The sequence below is a fragment of the Oryx dammah genome, unplaced genomic scaffold (genome assembly GCF_014754425.2).
Source record: "Oryx dammah isolate SB20612 unplaced genomic scaffold, SCBI_Odam_1.1 HiC_scaffold_27, whole genome shotgun sequence".
Lineage (NCBI taxonomy): Eukaryota > Metazoa > Chordata > Mammalia > Artiodactyla > Bovidae > Oryx > Oryx dammah.
The window spans coordinates 18303959-18328501 of record NW_024070211.1 but is presented as its reverse complement, the minus strand read 5'-3'; the positions used below and the strand labels follow the sequence as shown (position 1 = coordinate 18328501).

General features: G+C 42.9%; 1 protein-coding gene across 1 annotated transcript in view; it reads right to left on the bottom strand.

The window, feature by feature from the left end:
- The window catches only part of DNER (delta/notch like EGF repeat containing), a 390912-nt gene that overhangs the window by 6067 nt on the left and 360302 nt on the right, over positions 1-24543 (bottom strand). Inside the window, exons 12-13 of the mRNA XM_040229375.1 lie at positions 16371-16502; positions 2025-2271 (exon numbers count right to left, since the gene is read on the bottom strand). Of these exons, the coding sequence (XP_040085309.1) occupies positions 2025-2271; positions 16371-16502 (379 nt within the window). The remainder of the gene's footprint in view (positions 1-2024; positions 2272-16370; positions 16503-24543) is intronic.

The window sequence follows — 24543 nt, the reverse complement described above, 5'->3', positions numbered from 1 at the left end:
TTCCTTGGGTCTCCCAATACATTCCCATATGGAACCATGGATTCTGTTCTTTCTGGGTGTACTAAGCCCTTCTGGGAAGAATTCTGAGTCACAAAAGATTTTGCCTAGTCTCTATTTTTAGGGCTTCCCAGATGGTAAAGAATACACCTGCCAACGCAGGAGACACAAGAGATGTGTGTTCAATTCCTGGGTCAGAAGGATCCCCTGGAGATGAAACGGCTACCCACTCCAGTATTCTTGGCTGGAAAATTCCAAGGACAGAGGAGCCTGGCAGGCTCACAAAGAGTTGGGGCCACAAAGAGTTGGGTAAGACTGAGCGATTGAGCACAGCAACCATAGCCTCTTCTTTTTACATTTTCACTGCTCATACAATAATTTCAAGATACTCCAAATACTCCTGCAAGCTTGTACCACTGACTAAGCTGGTGCCCTGGGATGAATCTATTTCTCAGGCAGATCAAGACATCCTGTGCCAACTGCTCACCGAGAATCATCCATTCATTTCAGACCTTACATTTTAGTGAGGTCTACCACATGCCAGGACCCAGTGGACGTACAGTAATAAATCACATTGCCCTTTGTGCAAGAGGAAAGACTAACTAAACTAGAAGAGATTTGCAAGGATTGATTCCAGGGTTTCCCGGAAGCTTTGTTGCTGAGGTGATTCTAAAATGGGGTCCATGACAAAGGCTGATCTGTGGAGCCTGATGTGGAAGAGGGCTGAATCCTCCTTTCTCTCTCAAAGTTACAGAAATGGGGATAGTGCTACTCCTACCAAGAAGTTTCCTTTGGCTTTGGGACAGAGGCCCTAAGTCCCCCAACTTCTCTCTTCCTCTGGCTCTTTCCCTAGAACCCAAGTTCTGGTTTTTGTTTCCACTGGACTCATCCTAAGATCTGAGCCCTGGGATTGGAGGTTTCCTTTTGAAGAAGGCTAACTTTCTGACTCCGGGAGTTGGTGATGGACAGAGAGGTCCATGGGGTCGCAAAAAGTCAGACACGACTGAGCGACTGAACTGCACTGAACTGAACCTTCGGACCCTCTGAACTTCCATTCCATTCAGACAGAATTTGGATCTGCTTGTTCCTCGAACAATATTGGTCACAACATCCCAACAAAGATTATACAGGTAATAGTTCCCTGGAGGTCCAATCTTAAGACACCGAACTCAGCCCTCTTTTTGCTATAGCACATTGACTTTCTGAATCAGGTCCTTTCGATTGTTCTACCAATTAAAGGAAAAGATGGTGTTTTAACATTCAATATCACTATCATTTTGATATAAATATTCCTGACCAAAATCAACAAAATTAGATTAGTTGATTTTTTTTCACATGTTGTAACACATTGGAGAAGTAAATACAGCATTATCTGTTTATACAATCCTTTACTATTTATAATTTGATTGTCATAACTCTTGAAGGAGGTAGTTCTCCCTTCCTACAGTTGAAGGAACTGTATTTGTGGAAGGTTGAATCATCTACCTAAACTATAACCAAGTAATGGAGCAGCTGGGCTTAATGTCAGATTTCTGACACCCTGACTCAGGTTATTTCTATACCACACTAACTCCTGTCTCTCCGGGAATCTTTCCCCCAGACACTATTTTATACAATAAGAACTCTAACAACAGAATGACTGCTATGTGACTTTCTTTAACTAAGCCCTTAAATCACATGTGACCATTTATAGTCACCCTGAAGAACAACACAGCTAAACACATTCCAAAAAGAAATCATCAAAACCTGTTTCATACACAGTGATGAAGAGTCACATGCTTATAGCAGAGATAAACACAAATTAAACGAATGAATGTATTCAATGATAACAGAAAGTTAGAAGCAAATTAAAGGGGTTTGTTTATAAAGCAGTCTCATTATCTGGTCCCCCAATACTACCTTGAATCTGTGCTTTATTCTTTGAAATCTCCTTTGCAGATGTAAAATCTTTGAAATCCTCCTTGCAGATGTGAAGTCCTGTCCATAAGATAACCCTGGTACCTAGCATGCTGACTCCTGCCACTCACCTGGCATGCCGGATGGAGGCGATGGCGTTGCTGAACTCACTGTCGATGCTGCGGCAGTTGTAGAACTCCTCGTAAGCCGGCCGGGCAGAGCCCTGGTACTCAATGCGGCTGATGCGGCAAATCCCCACAATCAAGATGATGAGCATCAGGATGAAGGCGACGCAGAGGGCACCGATGATGATGTAGAGAGAGTGCCGAGGCATGTTGGTTAGACTCTCTGCCATATGTCCAGACTTCCACTGGAGGTCTGAAGGTGAAAACAAGCAAACGCCTGGGTATCAGCTGGGGCCTTTTGAAGGGGAAGGACTTCCCTGTCCTCACACCACCAGGAACATAAAATATAAGAGCTGTCCAAACTGCAAAGGATTATTTTCTATGGATAATCCAGATGGCAACCCACTCCAGTATTCTTGCCTGGGAAACCCCATGGACAGAGGAGCCTGGTGGGCTACAGGATATATATTAAGTTAAGTTAAGTCGCTCGGTCGTGTCCGACTCTTTGCAACCCCATGGACTGTAGCCCACCAGGCTCCTCTGTCCATGGGATTCTCCAGGCAAGAATACTGGAGGGGGTTGCCATTTCCTTCTCCAGGGGATCTTTCCAACCCAGGGATCAAACCCAGGTCTCCTGTATTAGAGGCAGACGCTTTAACCTCTGAGCCACCAGGGAAGCCCTTAATATCCTTAATATATAAAGACCTCTTACAAATCATTAAGAAAAACCAGGAACATGCCATAGAAAAATGGGTAAAGAATATAAAAAGGAATTCACCAAGGAAATATAAGTAGAAAATTGCTTGGCTTCATAATTTTTTTTAACTATGCAAGGCCTACATCAGTTCCCAAATATTATTTTAAAATTTTGATAACCACAGTAGACAAGGATGCAGAAATAGGGACTGTGTGAACTGATACACAACCCCTGTATAGACTACATAGAGTATCCTTTGACCCAGAAATTCCAATTTTCAGAATTTTTGCTGAGAAAATGGTCCTAAAAAATGTATAAAGCCCTGTGTACAAAGATGTTCATCTCAGAACCACAATCAACTATCACACATTTAGAAAATAAGTTCAGAAAATAAACACAGACCCAGATGTATTCCCTGCTCAAAGTTAACATATATTCATATTTTACCTTCTTTGCTTTAAATGTTTATGTTTTTTTAAAGAAATGAAATGTTACAAATAAAATCTAGTGTAACTGCTGAAACACTAAAAAAGATATCTTAGTGATTTAAAACAATTTTGAATGAGGCTTGAAACTTCTAATCCAATTCTGAGAATATTAAAAAAAAAAACATGCTGTAAAAAAAAAAGGAAATTAACAAATGATACATATTATTAACTAATATATAGATTTTGTTCAAATTTCACAAAATTTTACGCTAGTGTCTATTATTTGTTTTCATCTCTTATTCAAGACTCCACATTGCATTTAATTCCACTGAGCAACTTCAGCTGCATGCAACAAATTTGGGTAAATTCTCTTTTCATTTTTACTCTATTACCAATATTTTCTAATTTTCCTTGTGATGACTTCTTAGATACACCCAACATTTAAAAGTGGACATTTAACTTACAAATACATGGGATTCTATTCAAAGCATCTTTAATATTGATTTCTCATTTTGATACTAATTTTTTTCATTTAAATGCTTTCTTCTCTGCAATCACCCTCTGTGTTTTTTTCAGTCTAACTTTATTGAGGCTTTCAATGGCGAAGTCGAAGATCTCTACATCACACTGCACTTAAAAATATGTGGGTTATTTTCAAATATCTTTTGATACTGATTTCTAACATAATTCCACAGTGATAAGAGAACAGACTCTGGATGATTTCAATACCTTTAGACCATCAAATTTCTGCACCTGCTGTTATCCCTGGATATGCTTTAGTGTCTTCTAGTTTATAGTCTAGGGCTTCCCAGGTAGTGCTAGTGGTAAAGAACTTGCCTGCCAATGGAGGAGATGTAATAGACCCAGCTTTGATCTCCGGGTTGGAAAGATCCCCTGGAGGAAGAAATGGCAACCCACTCCAGTATCCTTGCCTGGAGAATCCCATGGACAGAAGATCCTGGCAGGCTACAGTCCATAGGGTCCCAAACAGTTGGACACAACTGAAGTTGACTTCACACACACGCACACACACAGTTTACAGTCTATGGGAACGTGAATAGAATTTGTATCCTACCACTGTGTGAAAACTGTGTAAATCTTAATTATGTTGAATTGGTTCACAGTGCTTTGCAGGTTTAATATATCATTCTACTTCTCTGTAGAGCCATTCTATTAATTTTGAGAGTTTGATATTGAAACTCCAACTAAAAATCTTAATTTATCTACTTAAAAAAATAATTGTAATATATACTGGAGCTGTATATAACCTTGTCCTGTATTTTCCAACTCTCCTGTAAATGTGTTATCATACTTTCATAATTGAAAACATAAAAATTAAAAAAATTACAGATATAGCTAGAGTTCCTCAACCCCATACTCTTTCCGCCTCACCAACAGACAACACAATTCATAAACATGGAAAAATAGGAAACAACCTAAATATTCAACTATTAGTGAGATGATTTTATTGTTGTTTAGTCACTAAGTTGTGTCTCACTCTTTGTGACCCCATGGACTGTAGCCCATCAGACGCCTTTGTCCAGGGGATTTCCCAGACAAGAATACTGGAGAGGGTTGCTATTTCCTTCTCCAAGGGATCTTCCTGACCCAGGGATCAAACCCATGTCTCCTGCATTGCAGATGGATTCTTTACTGCTGAGCCACCAGAGAAGGCCTAGTGAGATGGAGAGCTACTCATCAAGTAGCAAAAGAATAAAAAAAAGATTACCAAACAGAACCTAGTGGTACTACAATCACATATGAGCTTCCAAAAGTGAAGTTGCTCAGTCATGTTCGACTCTTTGCAACCCCATGGACTGTAGCCTACCAGGCTCCTCCGTCCATGGGATTTTCCAGGCAAGAATACTAGAGTGGGTTGCCAGTTTCTTCTCCAGGAGATCTTCCTGATCCAGGGATTGAACCAAGGTCTCCCACATTATAGGCAGACAGTTTATCATCTGAGTGACCAGGGAAGTTTCAGATGAGCTTCCAAAGTCTATCTATATACTGAAAAGCTCAGGATGGAGCAATGATAGTGAGGAACCTATGTTGTTTTCTTACTATGCTAAGCTTTTTGAAAACATCTCATTTGATCAGCACAACCACCAGAAAATATATCATCCTTTTTTCCCATTTCTATAGACAAAAGCTTAGAAACTGACACCACTTCCTGGGTAAGAGTGTTGACTGTAACTCCAGATCCAACTTCTCAGCCTCTGCCTCACACAGCAGGGTGCTAATAACAGTGATCTCTGAAAAGCATGATTACATGTGATTTTTACCTCCTTTATATGTCTCAGTCTTCTTTAGCTTAAAAAAAAAAAAAGAGAATATAGTCTCTTTATAATAAAAAATAAGTGATAAGTCATTTGAAGAAAACACCCATGAGATTATCTTCCAGCATAACTAGTGGAAGGCGTGTGAGCTTTGGGATCACACCAACCTTGCTTTTATCGCAGTCGCGGTATTTTTAAAAAATTTTACATATTTATTATTTTTGGTTGCACTGGGTCTTCATTGCTGCGTGTGGGCTTTCTCTAGTTGCAATGAACAGGGACTACTCTCTAGTTGCCATGTACGGGCTTCTCATTGGAGGGCTTTTCATTGCAGTGGCTTCTCTTGCTGCAGAGGATGGGCTCTGCACACCACGGTGTGCGCACTTCAATAGTTTGTGACATGCAGGCCCTAGAGCTGGAGCTTGGTAGTTGTGGCTCATGGGTTTATTAATTGCTCTGAGGCATGTGAGAGCTTCACAGACTAGGAATCGAACCCATGTCTCTGGCATTGGAATGTGGATTCTTAACCACTGGACCACCAGGGACAGTCTCCAGCTGCAACACTGGCTTGACCTCCCTAAGTGTCAGTTTCTTCATTTATAAGACAACAATTATAACATATACCCTATGGACATGTTGGGAGAATAAGTTAGAAAACATGTAAAGAAAAGAAAGTCCACTTCCAGGCACATGATGGGTGGTGGTGGTCCGGTGGTGGCGGAAAAAGGAAGGATATAGAGGAGGAGGATGGTGTCCTCAAGGCACACTCTGAGTTGAAGATTACTGAGCACTGCCCTGTGCCCATTCAAAAAACACCAACCTGGATGGGCAAGAAAAAAGTAGATGGATGGGGCATAGTCTCTGTGTCTGGCACAAGTAAAGAGTGTCAAATTATGTCCTGTTTACAAACCTGCAAACAAATAGAATGATCCAGATACCATGACCGGGATTTGAAAGGAAGTCACGAAGGTGAAAAGGGGCTAGGTTAAGATCAAACAGAAGCTAAACTTCCAGGGGAAAAGGGTTGTCTTCTCTACTTTACCCACTCTACCACCTCCACCAGCACCCTTTCCAGGCCATCATTTCCACATTAGGACTCTGGGTGCCTGGAAATGAGATCCAAGATATGGGTGAAAATAGATCTATCTTCCTGTGAATGGCAACCCCCTCCAGTATTCTTGCTTGGAAAATCCCATGGACAGAGGAGCCTGGCAGGCTACAGTCCATGGGGTCGCAAAGAGTCAGACATGACTGAGCAACTTCACTTACACTTTACTTCCTGTGAAATCCTCAGGCCTCTTTCCACTGTTCTCTTTTATGTGAAAGTATCTGTGACCTCTGAGTCCTCATACTCTCATGCCAGGGACATTTTCAGGGACATTGGAGTCTCAGAATCAGATATTCTTTCCCTTGAAAAGTTACAGCCTTCAGAAGAACACAAGTAAACAGCCAAACAAGGATTCAAGTGTGCAGACCATTTTCCAAGAAGCCTAATGGGAAACTCACTCGTCCCCTGAGCCTGCGTGGTTCCTGAGAGTTTGAGAAAACCGGGGTGAATGAAGTGACTTCTGAGTTTGTGTCCAGACCGTCTGGCTCCTGAGTTTTCCACCACGGCCCTTGAAGACTGGTTTTGCCATTTGAGTCTGCCTACCCAAGCTCACACAGCCCGTGGAACGAGAAGACTGCCTGTTTGTGCACTATTCACCGTGCTGCGTGAGCCAACTCGCACACAGGCAGACAGAAAGGACATAAGTCACTGCAAATAAATGCTCACAATGGAAGAGAGGAGGTGTTTTGTGAAATCAAGACTCGATCCCGACTGGCAGCCATTTCATTTGGCAATACCTGGTGCACACAGAGAGAGACAAGTCATCATTCTGGCGGAAAAGGAACATGACTCACTTGATTTCCAAGTATTTCAACATTCTCTGAAAAATTCAGTTGTAGGCTGGAGTCCAGGGCTCATGGAGTGTGCTATAACACTCACTGAGCACCATCACAAGGGCAGCCAATACTGTTTCTACTCCAGCTTGGAGAAGCGCTCAGATCTCATTGCTATGGCTGCCACGGGAATTCTTGATGCACACCTTCATGAAAATAGCTTACACATCACACTGATGGCATATACATAGCCAGTACACAATTGCACAGGGCCACTGTCACAGAAAAACAAACAACTGTGCTGGGCTACGTGCTGGGCTCACTGCCCTAGGCCTGATGAGCTGTCTAAACCATTTGTATTTCTGACCATCTGTTCTCTTTCCCCAAACTCTGAATTCCAAATTGTTTAGACTTTTGAAAAAAATATCCCCAGATTTCTCCTGAAACCTCTGTTTCTCCCCCTCTTCCCTTTCTCTTTGCTCTTTCCACCTTAAACTGTCATCTAAAACTTGCCTGATAAGGGAATATGGCTGCTTTGCACAGTAGTTGGGTTAGTAGCCAGGCTGAATCTGAATAAATCCAACATTTGGTCTGCGAGGCAGAGGATATATCAGCAGCAGGTGGCTGCAGCTGCCACTCCCAGATCGCTGCTCCACATCCCAGGAGTCCCAAGGCAGGAATCATTTACTATGTCAGCTACTGCAAAGCTCAGGGAAGAACCATGCACCAGAACACGCTGGACGGCATGACCTCACCAGCCCTGGCAGGTACATGACCAGGAACGCACACACACAAGCTATTCAGGGAAAATGTCACACTCCTGCGTCTCAGGGAGCATTTGCATTTCAGCATAAACTCAATTTGCTTGAGATTTGTTATTTCCTGAAGTGCTGTCCCTTTAAGATTTCAATGGGTCCTAAAGTAGGAGCTACGTAGGAGCTGGACTCAGAGCCTCTGCTTAAGGTAAAAACACAGTCAGCCTCCAAGCTGACCCACTGACCATCTCTCCTCCACCAAAAAGAGACCTCGATCAACTGGTAAATTTAATTCTAAAATACATAACCTGTATCTGTGCTTCTTTCATTTACCTGGGTGAATCTAGTCAGATTATTTAATTTGTCCACCTCTGTATTTAAAACCCCTTCATGGATTACAGCCTTGTCATGGCAAAGAGGATTGTCTAACTCAATGAAGCTATGAGCCACGCCATGCAGGGTCACCCAAGATGAATGGGTCACAGTGAAGAGTTCTGACAAAACGTGGTCCACTGGAGGAGGGAATGGCAAACCACTCCAGTATTCCTGCCGCAAGAACCCCATGAACAGTATGAAAAGTCAAAAAGATATGACACCAGAAGATGAGACCCCCAGGTTGGAAGGTGTCCAATATGCTACTGGAGAAGAGGGAAAGGAAATTACTAATAGCTCCAGAAGGAATGAAGAGGCTGGGCCAAAGTGGAAACAACGCTCAATTGTGGATGTATCTGGTGAAGTGAAGTGAAGGTGAAGTCGCTCAGTCATGTCTGACTCTCTGTGACCCCATGGACTGTAGCCTATCAGGCTCCTCTGTCCATTGGATTTTCCAGGCAAGAGTGCTGGAGTGGATTGCCATTTCCTTCTCCAAGGGATCTTCCTGACCCAGGACTCAAACCTGGGTCTCCCACATTGCAGGCAGACGTTTTACCATCTGAGCCAACAGTCTGACATTGTAAAGAACAATACTGCATAGGAACCTGGAATGTGAGGTCCATGAATCAAGGTAAATTGTATGTGGTCAAGAAGGAGATGCGCTAGAGAAGGAAAGGGCAACCTACTCCAGTATTCTGTCCTAGAGAATCCCACAAACAGAGGAGCATTGGTGGGCTGCAGTCCATGGGGTCGCAAGGAGTCAGACACGACCTGAGCGACTAATCACAAGAAGGAGATGGTAAGAGTGAATGTCAACATCTTAGGAAAACAGTGAACCAAAATAGACTGGAATGGGTGAATTTAATTCAGATGACCATTATATCTACTACTGTGGGCAAAAATCCCTGAGAAGAAATGCCGTAGCCCTCATAGTCAACAAAAGAGTCCAAAATGCAGTATTTGAGTACAATCTCAAAATAGAATGATCTCGGTTCCTTCCCAAGGCAAAGCATTCAGTGTTACAATAATCCAAGTCTATGCCCCAATAATACTTCTAAAAAGTTTGAAAGCGAGTAAAAGTCTATGGTTTTTCCAGTAGTCATATATGGATGTGAGAGTTGGACTGTGAAGAAAGCTGAGCGCCGAAGAATTGATACTTTGGAACTGTGGTGTTGGAGAAGACTCTTGAGAGTCCCTTGGACTGCAAGGAGATACAACCAGTCCATTCTAAAGGAGATCAGCCCTGGGATTTCTTTGGAAGGAATGATGCTAAAGCTGAAACTCCAGTACTTTGGCCACCTCATGTGAAGAGTTGACTCATTGGAAAAGACTCTGATGCTGGGAGGGATTGGGGGCAGGAGGAAAAGGGCACGACAGAGGATGAGATGGCTGGATGGCATCACTGACTTGATGGACGTGAGTCTGAGTGAACTCTGGGAGTTGGTGATGGACAGGGAGGCCTGGCGTGCTGCAGTTCAGGGGGTCGCAAAGAGTCGGACACAACTGAGAGACTGAACTGAACTGAAAAGTGTGTCTTAGGTAGATATCACTTAGATAGCTAGAGAATTTTGGAACCATCTATTGCCTAGAATAACTGTGAGGAGGGATTTCAAGTTTCTTTATGTTTTCTGTAGCTAAAAATTAGCTTGACAACCAAAGCAGTCAATGAGACTGGGAAAAGTGAACACCCTTGTTAACCTTCATAAGAGGCAGGAGGGGAGGGAACAGAAGGCAGAGCTCGAATCTCTCCTAGTGATCCCATTACTGAACAAGTATCAGTAAGCAACTACTATGTACTATATATGGACTGATGCTGAAGCGTCAATACTTCAGCCACCTAATTCAAAGAGCCAGCTCATTGGAAAAGACCCTGATGCTGGGAAAGATTGAGGGCAAGAGAAGAAGGGGCAGGCAGATGATGAGATAGTTAACCTGGCGTGCTGCAATTCATGGGGTCGCAAAAAGTCGGACACGACTGAGCGACTGAAATGAACTGAACTGAACTGAAACAGCATCACTGACTCAATGGTCATGAGTTTGAGCAAACTCTGGGAGATGGCGAAGGACAGGAACACCTGGTGTGCTGCAATCCATAGGGTCACAAAGAGTCAGAGACGACTTAGGGACTGAACAACAACGGCATGTACTATGTGCCAGGCCTCACGCTGGATGCCTGGGATAAAGAGCAAGGGAAAACTTAGAGAAGAGTGTGCACATGGATCCCCTAGTCTTTTCAGAGATGTGGAAGTGCAAGTGTGCTAAGCCATGAGGGACCAAGGCGACAGTGCCTCGGGAGGGGACAAAAGCTGTGCCGTCTAACTGGGGAATGAGGAGAGCTTTCATGGTGGGGTCCACAGCAAGCAAGGCTCTAAGGGGGAGTACATATTAGCCGGGGATGGAGAGGAGAGAAGGGAAGGCTGACCCAGGCAAAGACCTGGGAGGAGTGGAGAGCAGAGTGAGGGACTGGAAGGGGGACAGGGTGGCTGCTTGCCTCCAGGCAGCGAAGCAGAGAGTGGCCAAGTGAGGAGGGGTCACCTCCCCTCAGTGCAGGGGCAATCCTGCAGCTTCCAACAGGCGAAAGCATAGCCTTTGGTCTTTAGTTGTTAATGTATTTTAATAGCAGCTTGGTGTGAAAAGGATGGAAACAATGGTGGGAAGGAGGGTCTGAGGGATTTAGATTTGCATCTTTGAAAAGATGCCCCTGCCATTTACAACCACGTAGGTGAACTGGAGGACATTCTGCTGAGTGAAACAGACCAGACACGGAAAGATAAATATTGTATGATGTCAGTTACACGGGCAACATAAAGAAAAAAAAAAAAAACACCTAGAGTGGAATGGTAGTTACTAGAGGCTGGAGTGGGAGGCAGGTGACGGAAGGAAGGAAGAAACAAAAAAAAAGGGGGGAGAAAGGAAGAAAACAAGAAGGAAGGAAGGTAGGTAGGTGACTGCCAGGGGCTAGGGGAGGAAGTATGGGGAGTTACTGTTTTGCAAGATGAAAAGAGTTCTGAAGAAGGATGATGGTGATGGTTGCAATACCACATCCAGCCACAATTGCTCCCCAAAGGTCAGTGCTGTTCAAAGTATTTAATAAAGTAATTATGGATTAAGTGGGATTTGCAAATCAACCTCAGACCCCAACACCATTGCTGCCAAGAGGAGAAGTTTTATTTGCAAAGAGTCAATTTATAAATAAATGCTCATGAAAAATTCAAGGACCCCTTCATTTGACTATTCCATTTTTGAGAATTTATCCTACTAATATTCTGATATTCTCACATAAGTAAATACATATATAAGAATTTTCACTCTACTATTCTTTTTAATACCAAAAACCTGAAAATAAGTTATTTGTCAATCAACAGGTGTCTTATTAAGTAAATTATAGAGAATTTAAGAAACATTGTGTGATGTTAAAAATTGAGGAAGATCTGTACTAAGTCAGCATGGATAAGCATTCAAGATATATTAGGGATAAATGCAAGATGCTGAACAGTGTGTATGAAAGTGAAAGTATTAGTTCCTCAGTCACGTCTGACTCTTTGTAACTCAGTGGACTGTAGCCCCCCAGGCTCCCCTGTCCATGGAATTCTCCAGGCAAGAAGACTGGAGTGGGTTGCCATTTCCTTCTCCAGGGGAACTTTTTGACCCAGGGATTGAACCGGGGTCTCCTGCATTTCAGGCAGATTCTTTACCATCTGAGCCACCATAAAATGGGATTTACATAGTGACTAAAATCATCTGAAAGAATCCATAATAAATGGGTAACACTTGTTACCTTTGTGGAGTGAAGTGGGGTGTATTGATAGGGAGGAAGATTAATTTATTTTACTTTGTTTTCTTATTGCAGTATAGTTGATTTACAATGTTGCGCTAGTTCCAGGTGTATAGCACCATGAACAGGCTCGTCTGTCCATGGGATTTCCCAGGCAAGAATACTGGAGGGGATTGCCATTTCCTTCTCTGGGGGATCTTCCCAACCCAGGGATCGAACCCACATCTCCTCCATTGGCAGGTAGATTCTTCAGCAACTAGGGAAGCCCATATATAGTAGTGTATATATGTTAATCCTAAATAAGTTTTGTTTTTTAAAGAATCCTAGAAGGCAATGGCACCCTACTCCAGTACTCTTGCCTGGAAAATCCCATGGACGGAGGAGCCTGGTGGGCTGCAGTCCATGGGGTCACTAAGAGTCGGACAGGACTGAACGACTTCACTTTCACTTTTCACTTTCATGCATTGGAGAAGGAAATGGTAACCCACTCCAGTGTTCTTGCCTGGAGAATCTCAGGGACAGGGGAGCCTGATGGGCTGCCGTCTATGGGGTCGCACAGAGTCGGACATAACTGAAGCGACTTAGCAGCAGCAGTTTATAAAAATGGGAACCAAAGAACTGAATCTATCTGTACAATAAAGACTGCTCATATCACTGTTTGATGGGTTTCTTTAACCATTATTAAATTCCATGCATCTGGGGACAAGGAAGCCCCAGACATCCAACCTTGCTCCTTGCCTCGGTTCCTGGAGCTGCCTGAGCGAAGTCTTATACAGCAACTCCCATCAGATATAAGAATCGACCCTTGGATAATGAGATCCTAAAGGCAAGGGCTACATCATTAATCTTTATATTCCGGGCACTATGCATGACTGAACAACAACAACAATGCTTGACACTTGATAGTAGGAGGCCCTGAATTATTCACTAAATGCATAAATCCAAGATACCCTGTTCCCCTACTTCTCAACCGCAGAATGTTAATTCAATGGCTTAACAATAGATTCAACTGCTCAATATACATTGTTGTTGTTCAGTCACTAAGTCGTGTCCACCTCTTTGCGACCCCATGGACTGCAGCACTCCAGGCTTCTCTGTTCTTCACTATCTCCTGGAGTTAACTCAGATTCATTTCCACTGAGTTGGTGATGCTATCCAACCATCTCTTCCTCTGCTGCCCTCTTCTTTGGCCTTCAATCTTTCCCAGAATCAGGGTCTTTTCCAATGGATCAGATCTTTGTATTAAGTGGCCAAAGTATTGGAACTTCAGCTTTAGCATCAGTCCTTCCAACGAATATTCAGAGTTGGTTTCCTTTAGGATTGACTCAGTGTATAGAACTGGCCGATTCTCAATCAGCAGGACCGTCTGTAACTCTAACAGCACTATTGTTCTCCTAAGCGTTCCTGTTGAGATTTACCAACCTGACCTTGTATCTTTCAGGCACCCTTCTCCTGGTTTCCAGCCGATTCAGAAAATCACAGATGTTCCAGTTAGAAAGAAATTCAGAGACCATGTGTCCCATGGCTCACAGAGGACTAGAGACCTCATATCATCTCTGCCCACTCATGGCCCAAACTTTCCTTTCATTCCTGGCCCTTAGATCTCTTCTTTTGATTCAGGTCCATTTATCTCGGCACTGGTCACTAGCTCCACCTGTGTGTCATCACGAATCTTACACGTTCATTCTACATTCTTACAGTCAGGTCAAGGATGGAAGCAATCAACACCGAGACATGACAGAGCCTTATCTGTGATAACATTTATTTTTAACACCTTTGACTGAATGGAGAGTAGAAGTAAGATCATCAAATGGAAAGTGCTATTCTGGGAGAACAGGGAACCCAGTATGTACTGGGATGTGCCCAACACATCCACACACTAAGAGTAGCCTGTGCCCTGGGCATATATCATCTAAAAACACGATTGTCAAAGGCAAGTCCTCGCCTGCTAGCTCAAGGTATAAGAGCTACAGTAGCACAGAAAGACAGAGAAAAGGCAACTAGCATCTATTTAAGTGTCTACTGCTGCACAGCAGAGATCGGCACAAAGGATCCTTAATCTCAATCCTCCCAGAAACTTTTCTATCACCATTTTACAAGTGAGAAAGATGAGGCTGAGATATAGTTATTTGTCCAGGTCACAGAGCTAGAATATGATGTCACTAGAACAGAAGTCACCTTTCATCCTGATTATTCCATCCATGTGTATCTTCTGCCTATAATATCATCACCAGAAAGAAGTAAAATTTAGATTTTTAAAAAAATGATACGATTTTACTTCAAAACTTCTCAAGGGCATCCTTTGTGTTTCTGAGTTCTTATCCATACTCTCCTCTCCTATATATTTATTTTCACAACTAAAAATTTTAAATTATACATAGATCTGCCATGCTGCTGCTGCTGCTAAGTCGCTTCAGTTGTGTCCAACTCTGTGTGACCCCATAGATGGCAGCCCACCAGGCTCCTCTGTCCCTGGGATTCTCCAGGCAAGAACACTGGAGTGGGTTGCCGTTCCCTTCTCCAATGCATGAAAGTAAGAAGTGAAAGTGAAGTCGCTCAGTCATGTTCAACTCTTCACGACCCCATGGACTGTAGACTACCAGGCTCTTCCGTCCATGGGATTTTCCAGGCAAGAGTACTGGAGTGGGTTGCCATTTCCTTCTCCAAGATCTGCCATGAGGCATGAAATTTAACATTTCACAGAATTACCAAATTTTAAAATGAAAATGGGTCCCATTTTCATAAGGACTCTGAATAAGTACTTATGTACTTATCAGTACTGAGTAAGTACTCTGAGGCTCAGCACAACTAACACAAGAAGTGCCACAGCCAGAGCAAGAACCAAGGTCCTGCTGGCCCAAATCTGGGATCCTTTCCTTCAACAGATCTCACTAGACAGAATTTAATCATCCCAGACCTACTGTAGTTTTAATCTCCTGCATCGAATCATAGCCCTTAGCATTTGTACCACTGGAATCTCTTTCCTTCCCTTTCTTCAACAACAGAATGTTTCTCACCTATTGTGACCAAGAATCCCTAAGACCATTCAGTATATGGGTATTTGAAAAGATTGAGGATGACTATTTGAAAAGATTGAAGGGGGAGTCCTAAAAAGAGTTCATCTCCTCCTCTCTCAAGCCCTGAGCCAAGGCGAGAGACAAGGAGTAGATAGGAACGAAAATACCTTTACCGGTCAAGTTGATGCTGAAGAATATGGTCCATATTTGTGGATAAAAAGGTTTCCAGATACTGACCACACCTCCACTTCAGACACACACTAAGAATTAGCAGACAAGCCCAAGCTGGACCACCAGGATGGGTCTGTTCTTGAAACACTACCACCTGGAGGAGAAGCGGCAGCAGGCAGGCCAGCCCAGGAGGGAGACTGACAGACAGGGCCATGTCTACATAGCTGCCTCTTTGTCTTTGCCTGATGAAGAGGAGGTGAGAAGGCCCCAGAGAAATATGCAAACTCAACTGCCTTCCCTAATTTAAATGAGAAGAAAAACACTACTCAAAGTTGAGTTTTTAGTGATTGACAAGATAACAACAACCCAATTCCAGTGCAGTTCTCATTTTCACCTTGATCCTAGTAGCTACCTGACTTTCACATTAACATATATAGTCCTGATTCTGACACTGTCGAACTTCTCTGAGTCCATGTGCAGAGAACACCTTGCTCTAAGCAGCTCAAAATGTTTTTCAGGTTTCGTGTGACGCCCATCCTTCCTGGACTTCTTTCCGGGCAACTGATGGAACCTAATACATTTGAAGACACAAATGCGAAGTGAATTTACATTCTTTGTTGTTTTTTTTTTTTAATTTCTGCTTTCAACACAAAGATTCTCTTTTTGGATCGGATTCTAATGCTTCTCTGCTAAGCACATTTTTGGCTGTCTTGCAGCCATGAACTCGGGATGACATCGGCGCATTCTCATCCTGGTGGGAAGGCTGGATTCAGGCTTAGAAAGGAGGGGGAGCAGCATAAAGCAGTGAGCAAAAATACTCAACCAGGACCGGGGAGGCACAGGGGGCTCCAGGTAACACTCTGGGCCTCACTGCCTCTTCTAAGAGTGACATGGGGCTGGCTGGACACAGTCAGCCTCTTCGTCTCATTGAATGAAAATGGAATGGAAAATCACAGGGGCTGAGCTGCAGGAATACTCACGGATTTCACAGTTTGCTCCCACCCAGCCATGTGGGCAGTGGCAGGTGTAACCATTGGGCTGGTCCAGGCAGGTGCCGGCGTGATGGCAGGGGTTGCTGTCACATTCATTGATATCGACGTCACACTCTTCTCCTAAGGAGATAAAGGAAAGCAGCAGTGAGCCAGCTAGCTGCCCCAGTGGCTCTGACCCCCATCACTTCTCTGGCTCAGGAAAGATCTATGGCTAGGTTCAGGCTCTCCATGGACTTCCCAGGTGGCACTAGTGGTAAAGAAGCCGCCTGCCAATGCAGGAGACATAAGAGATGTGGGTTTGATCCCTGAGTCGGGAAGATCCCCTGGAGGAGGGCAGGGCAACCCACTCCAGTATTCTTGCCTGGAGAATCCCATGGACAGAAGAGCCTGGTGGGCTACGGTTCATAGGGTCGCACGGAGCTGGGCACTACTGATGTGATGGAGCACACGTGCTTGCCTGCATTGCAGCCCAACTGGCTATTTGCATAAAGTTGCAGAAGTCTCCCAGAATTCCAGACAAGACATCCTTCACTCAAGTGAAACTTAAAAAAGGAAAAGAAATGGTGCCAGTAAAAAGAATCTCCTTTAATCTATCAAATTCGTGATCTGAAGCTGATTCCCATGTCTGAATAATCCTTTCATGGTTTATGGGAGAAACAAACCTGGGTTCCTGATTTTATTAAAGAAATCATTTTGTTTCAGATGGAATCAGCTGAATCTTCTTATTTGTTTTTCTGAAGCTCCAGAAAGCCAAAAAACTCACAGTTTATGATTTTTTTGGGAGCCAAGTGTTTGACTGTGCGTGTCTGGACATCTGACTATTTTTTGGATAATTCTAGGGCACAGCTGTGCGCCTTGCCTGAGTCAAGAATACAAATGCAATCTCCTTTCCAAACCCCGGGATACGCTTCAGGGAGAGCATCAAGCCCACCTAAGGAAAGATAGCTGTGATCTCTTGGGGGAGCCCAGGCTTTAACCCATCTTCCCCAGGAACAGTGCCCGAGGGGAGCTCACCACTGCTTGGGTCCATCCATAACGAAAATCGTGACCTGGGCTCCTCACGTTGCTACTCCCGACATCTGGGGGCATCCTTGCCCCTCTCAGAGAAAGCCTGGTTTAAACTAACAAGCCAGAACAGGGGCTGATGTCACTGTGGTCAAAAGGCCAACTTACAAGCAATAGCTTGTTATTAGAAGTTACCAGTATGAAGCCATCTTTGTGTGATTTAAAGCCAAACTATGAGTCAACACTAAATGAGTACACTTCTAGAAGAGGTGGCATCAAAACTGAATACAGGATACTTCAAATTGAGGTAGTTACTTAAAAAGGTTTGAAAATGAGAAAAGCCAAGCTTTTATTTTTTAGAAACCTCTTGCTATCTTTTTTCAAAAAACGTTTTATTTTGTATTAAAGTATAGCCGATTAACAATGTTGTGACAGTTTCAGGTGGATAGCAAAGGGACTCACCCATACATATACATATATCCATTCTTTCCCAAACTCCCCTCCCATCCAGACTGACAGATAACATTGCACAGAATTCCTTGTGCTATACATATAGTAGGTTCCTGTTGGTTATTCATTTTAAACATAGCAGTGTGTACATGTCAATCCCAAGCTCCCTAAATATACCTCCATTTGCTGAGATAAATGAAAAAGGTGATATTAAAAAAAAAAATCTCTGAGCACTGCTATCATCAAAACTAAAGCAAAGGGGCAAAATCAAATATTTTGTCAATCTTCAAAGGCAATGGCTCAGTATGCATTTGGGTAATTGCTTCCAGGCTTCTTTAATTAGTATTAAAGTGCTTTTCTATCTGCCATGGGTTTACCTTGCACTTATAAAACCACAGTATGTCGCTCACAGACCATTTTAGAGGCTGAATCTCAAACAAAAATAGTTCATGTCTGTTTCATTTCACACTTTTTTCACACCTGGCATCTATTTTTAAAGTAAAATCTGTCAGATGAAACATTTACTACATCCAGGTCCTACTAGGTTGATTATAATTCGGCAGTGTCTAAGTGAATTTGTTTCCTGCAATAAATAGTCATTTATGTCAATAGGAAAGACATGAAATTGATCGCCTCTTACTAACCTATTTCAAAGGTTGTCTTGCTATTAATGGGGCCATCACTCTGACTGGAAAAGCACATAGACTAAACTATTACCAATGGCATTACATGGTATAGACTAGTTGAACAGACATATAAACGAGGACGTGCTGAGAATAAAAGGATGAAATCAAAGGCCCTGACAAATATACACATCAGTACTGCTTTCCATCCATTTAGCAAGACAGGCTTAATTGAGGTATTTACTAAACAATAGCTTTCTTTCCCTGGCTATCTGAATCCTGCAAATTCTGAAATAAGATGTTTTGCCACCTTTGCAGCAATAGCTACTGAAATGACCTGACTTCTCCCTACTGCCCCAGCCTGAAAGTGAAAGTGTTAGTCACTGAAAGATCAGTCCTGTCCACCTCTTTACGACCCCATGGTCTGTAACCCACCAGGCCCCTCTGTCTGTGGGATTCTCCATGAGAGAAGACTGGAATAGGTTGCTAGCCTAGCAAAACTCAAAAGCCCCACTCTGCTCCAGAAGTTTAACATCAGTGTCAAACCTTTCTAATTCCCTACTTTCTGGGCAGTCCTAGAGCTGTCAGTCCAGTCCTGCTCAGATCCAGAGCTTTCCTGGGGAGATAAATGCCAAGTTCAGGTCCAGAGCAGCCCTAATGCATGTTTTGGCTCTTGGAGCTCCAAATGGCTCTAAAATCATTGAGAAAAGTCCAAGATCCTCAGATTTATCTCTTCTTAGCACTCACTAATTTGGAAGGACTTGGTAGGAATAGAGGATGGCAGGGGAAAATAGGATTAACTTATTCTATAGGCATTTATCAACTCTCTAAGACCCAGGAATCAAAGAACCAGGACCCAGAGAGAATTCCAAACCTATCCCAATCTGGTTTTCATCACCACCGTATTCTTAGAGCTATACTTGGGGTTCAGTGACATTAGTTTATGATAAAGCTCCATGCCAGTCAGGAGCCCAAATAGCAGGCAGCTATTTCCATAGCATAGGAAGAATCTCAGAGCAGTTCACAGTACAAAAATACCTTTAGATTTACTCCAATGGCCTATTTTACATGAATATGCCAACATTTCTACTTGAATTGTTATCCCTTAATTGGCTACAGCTGAGGTCTTCATAGTTTTGCATGCTTGGGGTAGGAATATGTGGTGATTCTGACGGTGGAGCCACTCAAGGAAAATTTCACCCAGGAGAAATTCAAAGATGACTGCTCTTTTTGCCTTAGAGTAATAATGTACTTTGTTATTAGTCTTATGCAAAGTATGTGAAGATTTATTACAAATAATGCGCTCTCCAGGTGGTGCTGGTGGTTAAGAATCCGCCTGCCAATACAGGAGACACAGAGACATGGGTTAGATCCCTGGGTCTGGAAGATGCCCTGGAGGAGGGCATGGCACCCTGCGCCAGTATTCTTGCCTGGAAAATTCCATGGGCAGAGGAGCCTGGTGGGCTACAGTCCATGGGGCCACAAAGAGTCAGATGTGATTGAGCAACTGAGCACATAGGGAGTAAATTGGGTTTCATTTATGTTTCTTTGTATTAAGAGTACTATATTTTTATGTACATTTCAACACCTCACCGTTCGATCTCCAAGCAATATGCATTCTAACTTATTTTAGTAAAAGAGTCTTCAGTACATTATATCATCTTTCTCTACTCATAGTTTACTTAATAAATCTTTATGCTTTTGCTGGCTTGAGCCAGATTACTTTTTTCTTGAGTTGCTTACTTTTTTTATTTGAGTGGGGAAAATCAATTACTTTTAAATCATCATTGTGCTTGAATAACATTTGCAAAGAGAACATGAAATGAAATTTCTACTTGACTAAGGCTGGAAATCAGAGTCTGAACTTTAAATCTTTTCCAATTGCTTTTCAATCTACTACTTTCTAAGAGGCAATCTGTATAGTAGGTATCACTTTTGGTAGTATTTATGCAAATTTACAAGTGTACTATTTAATTCTGTATGCTTCCCTTGGATAAATTAAAATGAGAAAGATAAGAAATCAAAAGTCACTGCTGTCAGTAAATCCCTAGGTTAATAGAGCTTCCACTGAATGATATCAATGAAAGTTATTATAGTCATAATATCTAGTATTATAATATTTCAGCCTACTATGTGCCAGGCACTGGAATGGGTGCTTTAACTATAACTCCTTCATACTTGCTGCTGCTAAGTTACTTCAGTCATGTCTGATTCTGTGCGACCCCATAGATGGCAGCCCACCAGGCTCCCCAGTCCCTGGGATTCTACAGGCAAGAACACTGGAGTGGGTTGCCATTTCCTTCTCCAATGCATGAAAGTGAAAAGTGAAAGTGAAGTCGCTCAGTCGTGTCCGACTCTTAGCAACCCCATGGACTGCACCCTACCAGGCTCCTCCGTCCATGGGATTTTCCATTTTGCCATTGCCTTCTCCACCTTCATACTGTACAAGCCTTTTATTTCAGAAGAAATGAATCTAAATAATTACTTGGAACCTCTACAATGATGGAGTAACTAGAACCTGACTTGCTTTCCCACTGTAAATAATTAAGCAAGTGAACAAAACATATGTATTAAAAAAAAAAAAAACCTTTAAAACATTAGGCAACAGGCAGTGCCTAACTGATTGCTGAGAGAGAGAAAGAAAACAGTGGAGTACCAACACCATCCTGGCTTTCTGCCTGGAACCAATTTAGAACACAGTGGTTTTGCTGAACTGAGGGGCATAATTGGAATTTGGAGCAGCTCAGGCTTCACAGGTGGTGCTAGTGGTAAAGAACCCACCTGCCAGTGCAGGAGGCATACGAGACATGGGTTCAACCCCTAGGCTGGGAGATCCCCTGGAGAAGGGCACAGCAACCCACGCCAGTATTCTTGCCTGGAGAATCCCATGGCCAGAGGAGCCTGGTGGGCTACAGCCCACAGGGTGGCAAAGAGTTGGACATGATTGAAAGGACTTAGCATGCAGGTAGAGAGTCTCTTGGACTGAAAGGAGATCAAATCAGTCCATCCTAAAGGAGATCGGTCCTGGGTGTTCATTGATGTTGAAGCTGAAACTCCAATACTTTGGCCACCTGATACAAAGAGCTGACTCATTTGAAAAGACCCTGATGCTGGGAAAGATTGAGGGCAGGAGAAGGGGATGACAGAGGATGAGACGGTTGGATGGCATCACCGACTCAATGGACATGGGTTTGGTTGAACTCCAGGAGTTGGTGATGGACAGGGAGGCCTAGCGTGCTGCGGTTCATGGGGTCGCAAGGAGTTGGACACAACTGAGCGACTGAACTGACTGAGCTATAATTTGTAGGACAGACCACCACAGAAGATAGAGCCACACAGAAAATGAGCACCAGAGATACGCTGAACCCCTGAGTTTGTTGTTGAATACCGTGCCTGAGTCGGTTGGAATGCCACAGGCAGAACAAAGGGGCGGAAAGATGAACAGTGGCCACAGCTCACAGAGGACTGGGAAGTATTTAAACTTTCACAAGCTGGAATACGGACATTTCACTGACCTCCCCACCACCCCTGCCCTGGGCATTCACAGAGGAAAAGGTCACATCTAAGTAGCAGGACAGAATTATCTCTACTGTAAATGCTACTAGAGTTTCACCTTCCAAAATACAAAACAAACCTTGAAAGAATCAATCGGGTCAGCAAGTAACGTACCTACTTGCCACAAAGAAGGCCTGCACTTTTTAAAGAAATTCAGTTACTCAAAAACTTAACTCACAATGACCAGCAGTTAGCCAAAAAAAATACCAGATGTGCACAAAAAGCAGGAATATGGGATCCATATCCAGAAGGAAAGTCAGTCAAAATTCAGAGATCCAGAAATATCAGCAACAGATGATGGTGAATAAATAAGAAATTTGTTCAAAATGTGAAGGGAAATCATGGGAAAGATGAGGATAAAAATGGAAGATATAAAAAAAAAACTGCATGGAACTTCTAAATATAAAAATGTCAAAGACAATATTAATAAAAAGAGAAAACTACAAATATGCCTCATGAATATGGGCACAAAAATTCTGAACAAAATATTAAAGGACAGGATTCAGTGATATAGAAAAGAATTGTACACTATGACAAAATGGTGTTTATTCCAGAGAGACAAGAAATTAACTCAATATTTGAGAATCGATCAATATAATCCATCATATTAATAGGTTAAAGAAGAAAAATCATATGATAACAACAATTGATGCAGAAAAAGCATTTGGAAAAATTCAATAGCTATTCATAACTAAAGCTATCAGCAAAGAAGGAATAGAGAGTAACTGCCTCAACTTGATAGAAATAAATCTAAAAACTCTATAGCTAACATTATACTTGGGACTTCCCAAGTGACACAGTGATAAAGAATCCGCCTGCCAATGCAGGAGACATGGGTTTGATCTCTGGCTCAAGAAGATCCCCTGAAGAAGGATATGGCAACCCATTCCGGTATTCTTGGCTGGGAAATTCCACGGGCAGTGGAGCCTGGCAGGCTTCAGTCCATGGGGCTGCAAAGAGCTGGACAGGACTGAGTGATGGATCGTGCACAGTAATAAAGATGGAGTTGTAATGGCAGAGGAATGGAGACATAGATCAATGAGACAGAAGGGAGAATTCACAAATATATGGCCAACCGATTTTTGACAAACATTTAGAAGCAGTTCTATTTAGGAAAGGCAGCCTTTTCAAAACATGGTGCTTGAGAACTGTACTTCTATAGGAAAAATAAAAACAAGCCCTCTAGTTGGAAGATCCCAGAAAAGAATGCAGACTGTGAAGAAAATAATCCAAGAGTATTTACAAATGTATGACACAAAGCTCACTGAGGGGTGAGGGGCAGTGCTGACCAAAGTAACCTTGGGATGGGCAGAGTTGGTAGGACCAAAGGCAAAAGGAGCCAGACACCAGCACTCTACTCTCCAGTGTCCCACAAGGACACAAGCTTAAGAATTCTGATACTGCTCAGCATGTACACAGGAATTAAACAAGTAAAACAATGTTGGATGGTACTAGCCAGGAATCTTGCTGTTGGTGTGGGAATTTCCAGATAAACAAGAGAGAAGACTGGAATGATCCATGTAGTAATGGAGTAGAGTTGGAGAAATTAGTGTAAATTCATGTTTAGCTTAATTCAGATATAGATGGCTATGCAAAACTCATCAGTGGCCACAGGACTGGAAAAGGTCAGTTTTCATTCCAATACCAAAGAAAGGCAATGCCAAAGAATGCTCAAACTACCTCACAATTTCGCTCATCTCACACACTAGTAAAGTGAAAGTGAAAGTGAAGTCACTCAGTCGTGTCTGACTCTTTGCGACCCCATGAACTGTAACCCACCAGGCTCCTCCGCCCATGGGATTCTCTAGGCAAGAATACTGGAGTGGGCTGCCATTTCCTTCTCCAGGGGATCTTCCTGACTCAGGGATCAAACCCAGGTCTCCCAGATTGCAGGCAAACACTTTAACTTCTGAGCCACCAGGGAAGCCCCACACACTAGTAAAGTAATGCTCAAAATTCTCCAAGCCAGGCTTCAGCAATACATGAACCACGAACTTCCAGATATTCAAGCTGGTTTTAGAAAAGGCAGAAGAACCAGAGATCAAACTACCAACATCTGCTGGATCATGGAAAAAGCAAGAGAGTTCCAGAAAAACATCTATTTCTGCTTTATTGACTATGCCAAAGCCTTTGACTGTGTGGATCACAATAAACTGTGGAAAATTCTGAAGGAGATGGGAATACCAGACCACCTGACCTGCCTCTTGAGAAACCTATACACAGGTCAGGAAGCAACAGTTAGAACTGGACATGGAAAAACAGACTGCTGTTCCAATAGACTATTGTTCCAATAGACTGTTGTTCCTAATAGGAAAAGGAGTATGTCAAGGCTGTATATTGTCACCCTGCTTATTTAACTTATATGCAGGGTACATCATGAGAAAGACTGGGCTGGAAGAAGCACAGGCTGAAATCAAAATCACCAGGAGAAATATCAATAACCTCAGATATGCAGATGACACCACCCTTATGGCAGAAAGTGAAGAGGAACTCAAAAGCCTCTTGATGAAAGTGAAAGAAGAGAGTGA